Source organism: Pollicipes pollicipes, unplaced genomic scaffold (assembly GCF_011947565.3).
Source record: "Pollicipes pollicipes isolate AB1234 unplaced genomic scaffold, Ppol_2.1 Scaffold_7231;HRSCAF=8579_pilon_pilon_pilon, whole genome shotgun sequence".
Lineage (NCBI taxonomy): Eukaryota > Metazoa > Arthropoda > Thecostraca > Pollicipedomorpha > Pollicipedidae > Pollicipes > Pollicipes pollicipes.
Genome location: NW_023597034.1, coordinates 28,715,672 through 28,725,392, shown reverse-complemented (window position 1 = coordinate 28,725,392; position 9,721 = coordinate 28,715,672). Strand labels below are relative to the sequence as shown.

The window sequence follows — 9,721 nt, the reverse complement described above, 5'->3', positions numbered from 1 at the left end:
CCTTACTTACCTACGGCCGACGGCACGGGGAGGACCACAATCCTGTCCTACTACCAACCCCTACTGGAGGCTCAGTGGTGGTGAGCTCCGCTGCTGCGCCGACAGATGCGGTGCAGGTAGAATAATATTGTGCGTATGATATAGCAGTATGATTGGAGCAAGTGAGTTAGAGTGGTCCCCAGATTAATACCGAGTGAGTTGGAACGGTGTCTGGCATAACAGCAGAAACAAAACTAGTGTGATCAGGATTTTCATGAGTTTTTTATCAAGGCCAGAGGTCCGTAAGTAGCCATAAAGGTCCTTAGACGACAGGTGTGCCCCTGGTGGCCAGAGACCACTGAATGGCCAGGGGGGGGGGGGGGGGGGGGGCGGAGAGTCGTCACATGAGGCCTCCTGAGTATCGAGGAGGAACAATTTGTTCCGGTCTGAACTTCTATTCCGCCAAATCAACTACCGTGAAGCATTTTTAATCGGTAGGATGATTTTTTCGATCTGTGTGTGTTGAATAGGGCCCTCCCAAAGAGTCCTTGAACCCCCAAACCCTACCATTTCCTAGTTTTCAGGGTCCAAGGGAGGAGGAGGGGTACGGACCCCCTCGACCCTCACAGGATCTCCAGCCATGGCCGCAGGCATCATCATACGAGTAAATTTTTGGAGGATCCGGTGATCGTGCCGTGTTTTGTCATCCAAGACCTTTCAGCCAGTTGTGTACACGCACATGACAAATGCTTCGCAGCTTTTGATAATGCGTTATGTTTCGCTTTTTAAAACGGCTGATCTAAAAGTGCGTCATAAAATTGGCTGTAGCCATTACCATGCACGTCAATCTTGGCTGCATCGACGGCAACGAGGCAACGAGGCAACGAGGCAACTCTTTCAACGACTTTTGACGTCATGCAAACTTACCTGGTGGCCGTATGCCGATGGCCGTTACATTGATTACAAATGATGGTGCATTGAGGACGATACTGTTTCGCTGATTATTACACTGAGGCGGCGCACACTTTTAAGGCAAGATAAGGAAAATGGTGGAAAGGGGAATAATGTAAAACATTTTGTCTCAAATCAGGGTCGAATATTGTATACTTATGGTGATGGAGAGAGGACCGGGGCTGGGGTTCAAACCATGTATCGATAGCTACCCTTCTTACTTACAGGTCTCTAAGTCCGGCTACCCGCACGGACCTGATCTAAACATGGGCGGGCATCAATCTGCTCTGATGATCCTGGCACTGACTGTAGTAATAATTCTGATGACTTCGTCTGCGATCATCGCCGTAGAAGGTGAGACGCAAACGCATTATTGACAAACAGTCGGGTGGGGGCAGTTCGAACCCACTTCTTATATGGTTTTGGAAGAACTTTGGGTGAGGGCAATCTCAACCCACTCCTTATATATTTTTGGAAGAACTTCCAATGGCGCAGCGCAGCCGCGACAAACTTTGAATAGCTGGTGATTGAGTAGTGCATATTTTGGTACACAGAATCTGATAGCTCATTAATTCGCTATCCCATAGCAGGTCAAACTCAGGCTATGGCTTTTAAGTGCAGGCAATTCCCAGGCAATCTTTCAGGCTGATGCCATAGCAGAGTGTTGGACGAACCCATACAGCTCTGAAGTGATTTGTTAGACGGTTAGGTAATTTATTTAGGATTGCGACGAATTCCATTGATACTGGGCCGTGTGTAAAGGTCAGATCAATTAAAAAAAGTAGACTACTTTTTAGTGGGTGAGGTCAACAGAGTTCTAGTCATTACATAATTAAGTTCCGGGGGTGGCGGGGGGGGGGGGGGGGGCACTGACCTAGCTTGCCTCAATACATTTTGGAAAGTGTATTTTAACTTGGTTTTCAAGATGCTTTTAGATAAAATACACTTTGCTGTCGGGGTTCCAACCTCTCAAACATCTTCTGAATTATCTCGGACCTGTTGATAACCCGTAACCTGAAACCGAATGACAGAGAAATGTGACCTGTTTGCGAAAGAATTTGTACTTACGGAATGAAGAGTCAGGACGGCCGAGCTGATGCGACAGAGAACAGAGCCCAGGCGTTCTAACACCTCCGTTAACCCTTTTCCGTGCATAAAATGTCGTCGAAGTAAGTGACGCAGATCTTTGGAGACAGGTCTCCGTGAACTATGTGTGATTATTTTGCGCATGAAGGCGGCGCCGAATTGAGCCCAAGGCAAGCTCTGGTGTACCTGAGATTGCCGAACGGAGTAGTGATTGTAGTTTTGCCCCTATGGGCTGGTATTCAAGTCTTACGTGTTCTGTCTGCTCGCGCTCCCTTCAGTCGGACCACGATCATTCGGACCAGACACGAACGCTGCGAGACGGTAACTGTCTTAACACCCGAGCCGAGCAGGCGGCGCCGACCCCGGTGGACGGCGCCCCAGGCAGTACACCGCCGGTCGGGGCAGCGGCGTACCGAGGTACAGCAGCACTGGCGGCGCGAGCAGTGGCAAACTCAGGCGCACTCCAGTGACATCACGATACATCTCCCCCCTTGAGCAAATGCAAATAAATGCTAGCTCGCTTGCGAAACGAAATTACTGGCGACAGACTGCTGCTTCCCTGCTGCTTCTCTGCTGCTTCCCTGCTGTTTCTTTGATGCTTCTCTGCAGCTTCCCTGCTGCTTCTCTGCTGCTTCTCAGCCTGCTGCTTCCCTGCTGCTTCTCAGACTGCTTCTTCTCTGCTGCTTCCCTGCTGGTTCCCTGCTGCCTCCCTGCTGCTTCTATGCTGTTTCTTTGATGCTTCTCAGAAAACACGGCCACTGCATGTTTTGCGCGGACTGAAACTGAGCAGTGGCGGTGGGTCTTGAGTCTGGGGCACTTGCGCGTTGCAGGGCTGGGCCGCAGCTTCTGCCAGGGGCGGCAGCGACGGCGGCGGCGCCGCTGCCGACGCGGGCGACGGCACAGCTGGTGGTGGCCATGACGCTACCGATCATGGTGCAGGCGCCGGTTCGCGCGGCTGCGGTTGCAGCAGCGCCGGTGGCGCCACCCCAGCATGGCGGCCAGAGAAGAGGTCTGGAGCGGGCACCCTGCGTGCAGAACGGTCAGCGCGCCGCGTGGAACCGTGCTGTGTCAATACCTGAAACGGGGGGATCTGCATCAGATGACGTCGGTTGCGACGATAGCGAGCACCCTTGAGCTCCACAAGGTAGCTGCGTCTAGAGAGCTTCTCTATGATGGTGGCGGGCTCGGACCAGCTTGCCTCCTCTGTCCTGATCCGAACATGATCCCCGGGCTGAAGCTGCTGAAGATCGCGGGCACCGCATCTCCGGTTGAAGCACGTCTCCATTTTCTTCTTCCTCTGCCGATCTCGGAGTTTGGAATGCTGCCGTGTCGCTTCTGCCGGTTGGCTGAGCGATGGGGAGACGAAACTGAAGTTCGCGTCCCATCAGAAGACGGGCTGGGGAGTATCCGGTTGCTTCCACAGGCGTCGTGTGGTAGTTGAGGAGGGAGAGGTGGGGGTCCCTCTGGCGAAGTATTCACTTGGCGGTTCTCACGGCCCGTTCAGCTTCTCCGTTGGAAGACGGCGTGTGCAGGTCTGTGATACGGTTTGTGAAGCCATAAGACGCTGTGAAGTCGGCGAACGAGCTTGAAGTGAACTGCGTTCCTCCATCTGTTGTCACGAGGTCTGGTATCTCCAAGCGGGAAAACAGGCGCTTCAGACGCTCGATGACTGCGCTGCTGGTGAGACTCGGGAGGTGTTGTATCTCCAGATACTTGCTGAAGCTGTCCACCGTGACGAGTCAGTTGCAGTTGTTGAAGTGGAAGACGTCTGCTGCAACGCGCGTCCACGGTCTTGGTGGCTGTTGGAGTTGCCACCAGTGGCTCAGCGTGCTGGGCGGGCACGTTCACCTGACAGAACGAGCAGCTCTCGAGATAACGCTTCAGGCTGATGCCGAGTTGAGGCCACCAGATCGATACTGCTGCCCTCTGGCGACACTTGTTCAGACTGAAGTGTCCGTCGTCATGTAGTCGGGTGAGCATTTCATATCGCAGACTCGGAGGGATGACGATGCATCGCACGTGCATCAGCAGTGTACCACACGTTAGGTACAGAGCGCTGATCTCTCCCCGAGAGGTGAAGTAGTCCAGCAGGTCGGGGCGCTTCGTTCCCTCCTTCCAGACAGAGAGAGTCTGCTGAACTACACGCTGTAGGAGTTCGTCTGCTTGCTGCGCCTTGCCGATCTCCACCAGACGCTGCGGTGTGGCGGGAAGATCGCTGAAGATTCTCTCACGGAATCCATGTACGTCTTCTTGAAGCACAGCGCTGATTTCATCCTGCTTCTGGAGCGGGTAACGTGAGAGGAAGTCGGGCACCAGGTGCTGCTTCCCTGGAACGAAGACTGCTGTGGCGTGATATCGTATCAAGCGCATGAACATGCGCTGGCATCTGATCGGCGCATCCACGAGATTGTTCGTGTTAACCAGCGGGATCAGAGGCTTGTGGTCCAGATGCAGCTCGAATGACGGCAGTCCAGACAGGAACATGTGCATTTTCTCGCACGTCCTCGTCGCGGAGAGCAGTTCCTTCTCGATCTGGTCTGGCCCATCTGGCCTCGGTGTCAGTCAGGCTTCTGTTGCAGAACGCGACCGGTTTGAAGACGAAGCCGTGCTTTTGGAGAATACATCCTCCGACGCCGAAACTGCTGGCGTCGGCGCCGACCACAGTCTCTCGTGCTGGATCGTAGAACGCCAGAACTGGAGCTGAAGTAACGGCTGCTTTCACGTCATCCAACGCCTGCTGCTGCTGTGGTGTCCAGATCCATGTACGTTCTTCCTCAGAAGCTCGTTCAGTGGTCTCAGACATTCCTGGATGTGTGGAACGAACCGGCCCAGAAAGTTGATTACTCCGAGCAGAGACCTTAGTTCATTGACATTCTTTGGCGGTTGGAGCTGCTGGATCGCTTCGAGCTTCTCTTCGTCCATGCTGATGCCGTCCTTGCTGATCTTCATTCCCAGAAACTTGACCTCGTTCTTCTGGAACTCGCACTTCTTCCTGTTCAGCTTGAGGCCAGACTCGTAGATCCTTCTGATGACGGCTTCGAGACGGGCATCGCGGTTGGCGGCATCTCCGAGCACCACGGTGTCGTCCATATAGACGATGACTCCGGGCAGTCCGTCCAGCATCTCCTCCATCTTCCGCTGGAAGCACTCCGGTGCGAGCGAGATCCCCATCGGCAGTCGCAGGAACCTCTTCCTGCCGAACGGAGTGATAAACGTGGTCATCTTGGAGCTCGCCTCGTCCAGCGGGATCTGGTAGAAATCGCAAGATGCGTCCAGCTTGGTGAAGAGCGTCGCGCCACTCACCCTGGAGGTCAGCTGCTCCAGAGTAGGGATCAGGAACACCTGTTGCTTCACAGACAGGTTGAATCTCTTGTAGTCAACCGTGGTGCGGACGCCGCTGCTCTTCGGCTTTGGGACGGGGACCAGCGCAGAAACCCAGTCCGTTGGCTCGGTCTCCGACGGAATGATGCCGTGACGCTCCATCTTCTTCAGCTCCTCTTCCACCGGCTTCATCAGTGGCAGCGGGACGTTTCTTGCAGTGGCGAGGGCGACTGGAACAGCATCTTCACGGAGCTGAATGCCGACCGGTGCTGTCTTCAGGAGACCTGCCTCTCCGAAGACGTCTTCGTTGACTTCACCCGTGAACCTCAATACACCCAGGCGCGAGCAAGCAGACCTGGAGAGGAGATCATCAGCTGAGTCAACAACGTAGAACATTTCAGGCTCGGCTTTGTTCTTGAACATGATTGTTCCGTGCATCTTTCCTTCCACTTTTAGTACGCTACCAACACTTGTCAGAGTATTTGAAGCATATCCATGCGGCGGCAGTTTCATCTTCTCGTACGTTTTCAGCGCCAGAATGCTAACATCAGCGCCAGAGTCAACTTTGAAAGCGACTTGTTGACCATGTAGAAGGACTGCAACTCTCCACGGCGCGCAAGCTTTGTCTACTTCGCCAACAAAAGTGTTGGGCAGCGATAGTTGTTAAATGGACTCTGTCCGCTCAATTGCTCTGACACCGTTGGAGCGACAAACAGATGCAAAATGGTCCATTTTCTGACAGTTGTCACATGTTTTTCCCTTCGCGCGACAGTCTTCCGGAGACACACGGCGTGCTCTTCCACAGTATCTGCATGCTGTTGAAGAGTCGGCACGCTGACTATGCTGTTGCCGTTGCGCGGTGGAAGGCTGCTCTTGACGTCTGTACTGCTGGTGCTGCTGCTGTCGCGGGCAGTGCTGCTGGCGCGGCTGCCTGTGCTGCGCCGGTGCACGAACCCTACTGATGACAGGCGGACCAGAGCTGTCACGGCCGTTCACGATCTCGAAATTACGCATAATCGAAATGACGGTATTTACAGACACTTTCTCCTCTAGTGACTTCAGCTGAATTCTACGGGATAGCTCCCTGTCATACATTCCTGAGATGAGACAATCTCTGATATGTTCATCAACGTCAGCGAAGTTGCAGTGCTCAGCAAAGCTCTGATGTACGATTCATTAGCCTCGCTTGAGCTTTTAGATCTAAGCTCGAAATTGCGACGCTCTGCAATAAAGTTCCTTTTCGGAATGACGTACCCGTCTAACTCTGAAACAATAACTTCAAAATCCTCATACTGCTCAGCAGTAAGCTTTAATGTTAGTACGATACGCTCAGTCTGCGGACCCATACTGTAAATCAACGCAGCTACTTGTATGCCACCGTCCTCTTTGTGTAGTCCCGATGCCAGTCTGTAGCGGACGAACCGATCACGCCAGGCCGGCCACCTCTCAGGCGATCTAAAGTCGAATTCCCCAGGAGGACGAAATCCAGGCGTCTTGACTTGCCTCACAACTCACACTGCTTAAAGTAATGTGCTGTTCACGCTTGCTTAAGCTTACTTTAGGTTCAATGCAGCTGCGCCATATTCAATTCTTACGTGCTGTCTGCTCGCGCCCCCTTCAGTCGGACAACGGTCATTTAGACCAGGCACGAGCGCTGCGAGACGGTATCTGTCTTAGCACGCGAGGAGAGCAGGCGGCGCCGACCCCGGTGGGCGGCGCCCCAGGCGGTACACCGCCGGTCGGGACAGCGGCGTACCGAGGTACAGCAGCACTGGCGGCGCGAGCAGGGGCGGACTCAGGCGCACGCCAGTAACATCACGATACAGATAGGTTTATGGGAATCTAGTGGCAGGCAGCATTCATATCAAGCGTGCAGTACAACGACAAGCCGGCTAGCGACTCCAGCGAGTCATCCATACGAGAGAGTCGGTAGACGTGTAGCCGAATGGTCGACTTCAACTTACGCAGCCCCGCACAGACTCTATGTTCACTGTTCTTTTTAACCAAGCGGATGGGCGACATCCAGCTGTCAGATTCCTCCAAAATGCCTTGACGGACGGGTTCGTCCAGCTGCACGCGTACGTAGTTTTTCATGTGAAAAGGCAGGCGACGTGGTCTCTGCCCCACCAGGAATGGCCCTTAGTCTCGATCTTGTGACTCACTAAATCGGTACACTATATGTGACCATCGGGCAAAACCTGGTAGCATCTGGCAGCCAGACATAAAGAATACCTCGAAACACACGAAGCTGACGCCAACCGGCCATTCTCGTCGCGGGGGCTGTGTCGGGGGGCGGATTGGTGGGTGGGTTATTTGTGGATTTTTTGGTCTTGGTGCTGGCCGTAAGAAAAGCTTTCGTGGGCTGTTTGACATGCGCAACGTAGCGATCGCCAGCTTTTATGGCGGATTATTAATATCAAAGCACGATGTGCTGTGCTGCTGCTGTTGCTGCTTTGTGGTGACCTTGAGAACTCAGGACTTTGTTACGGACGCTAGTTCTTTCTGTGGTGAATATTCTGATGTGTGCAAGCTTAAGACTGGTCGGTACCTTTTGGTGCTATCGAGTTCACCGTAATTTGAACTTGAATTTGACCTTGAAGAATGATCTTGTGAGCTCAGGACTGTTTGCGGGACGCTACTTCTTTCTGCGGTGTATACTCTGGTGCGGACGGTAACTTTTTGGTGATATGGGAGCTCCCCGTCCTTTAAGCCTGCATTTGACCTTGAAGGATGACCTTGAGAGGCCCGGACTTTCTGCCAGACGCTAGTTCTTGGGACTGTAAGTGTTGAGATGGTCGCAAGTTAAAAAAATCGTTCGGTAATTTTTTGATGATGTGGAGTTTCCAGTTCTTTAAGCACGCGTTTGACCTTGAAGGATGTCCCTGAAAGGACAGATATTTTTGACGGGTGTTAGCTCCTGCGCTTTTGAATATTTGGATGTTTTCAGGTTTCAACTCGGCCGGTAATTTTTCGGTGCTATGGAGTTCCCCGTCCTTTGACACAGCTTTTGTCCGCGAGAGTCACATGATATTACAAAATGAGCGTCAGTTCCGATGTTCTCGTGCCATAATTGATCTTGAAACCTGTTTTCAGAGAAATCAAAACTCGTTAAATAAATCGCCGAATAAATCTCTAATTTCACGGATATTGTCAAACCTCCCATCCCCAGAAGCTAGTTTCCCTTAAGTCTACGTTCGTACACCCTACAGGACGTGCACATCCTTTTCAGGGAAACGAAGTCCATCCTTCTGATGCAGGCCTCTAGAATTGAAAACCTGTCCCACTTGGCTACAGACGTGAGGTCTAGCTTGCCGCCAAGTTTCCCTTCTCTAGCGTTGGCCGCCATTCCGTGGAGCTCCCATCAGGAGGTGCTCCGATCTTGGGCAGAATGTCTGGTACCATCTTCCTGCCTTTGCTATGCTGCACGGTGGCCAAACTGGTCCTACAATCCTTAATCACCTCCTCACCATTCTCTTGCCCTATGTTATTGACTTCGACCTGCGCCATAACTGAACTGGCCGGGTTTTCGCTGGTGACCTGCGCCACCATTGGCACTCCGTCCTTGACCATCGCTCCAAGCTTGTTAAATATCTTCTCCCTTCCCTGCCCTCAAGTTTTTATCAAAATTTTATCAAAATCAAAAAAAATCAAATAATAAATGTGCTTTCCATTTCCGCTTCATTTCAACTTCTTCCCTATCATTTAAAGTGTTTACTTATGACGCTATTGATTTACTGGGCAACGCAACCACACACCACACCAATTTCACCGCCACTTAGCTTTTCATGACTGCTCTTGGTGTTACAATTCCCTCCTTATTTATGTCACGTCGCATGTTCCCCAAAACTAGAGGCAAGTGCCGCCACCCCACCTAACGTATTAGCTAACGCAAGAGCTACCAAATCATACTCCCGCTTCAGTCAGGGTGATCTTTAAAATCTGGTTGCGCTTTCTTTCCATGCTGAAGAGCTGACCAAAAATCCTGGCATCATCGTCACGATGTTTGCGCCGAGTATGACTAAGCCGCGTCGACATGCGTTTTGTTTTGATATTCAAATCGCTGCCAGCTCACCTTCATGAAGTTTTTTTCCGAAACGGAAAGAAAAGTTTGATACCGCACCATCAAAGTTGAAACAGACGGTAAGTAGACAAAACTTTTATGAAGTTCTGGGGATGTTTTGGGGGGAGGGGCAAAACATACTCTCAGACTTTTTTTTGGGGGGGGGGCATGGCTCCGTGCCTTCCCCCCCAGGATCCGCCTATGACCTCCCGCACACCTAGTCCCTTTTTGAGATCATCAATATTTTTTCTAATGGCAATATCGCCATATTTCATGCGCTGTGATTTTTGCTTGCATGTCCGCACCATGCCTGTAACAAAAAGT

At 52.1% G+C, this 9,721-nt stretch overlaps 1 protein-coding gene across 1 annotated transcript in view; it reads left to right on the top strand.

The window, feature by feature from the left end:
- Positions 1–567: 567 nt before the first annotated feature.
- The window catches only part of LOC119109953 (ephrin type-A receptor 4-A), a 43,245-nt gene continuing 34,091 nt past the window's right edge, over positions 568–9,721 (top strand). The window contains exons 1-2 of the mRNA XM_037233697.1: positions 568–643; positions 1,158–1,284. Coding sequence (XP_037089592.1) covers positions 620–643; positions 1,158–1,284 — 151 coding nt within the window. The 5' untranslated portion in view covers positions 568–619. The remainder of the gene's footprint in view (positions 644–1,157; positions 1,285–9,721) is intronic.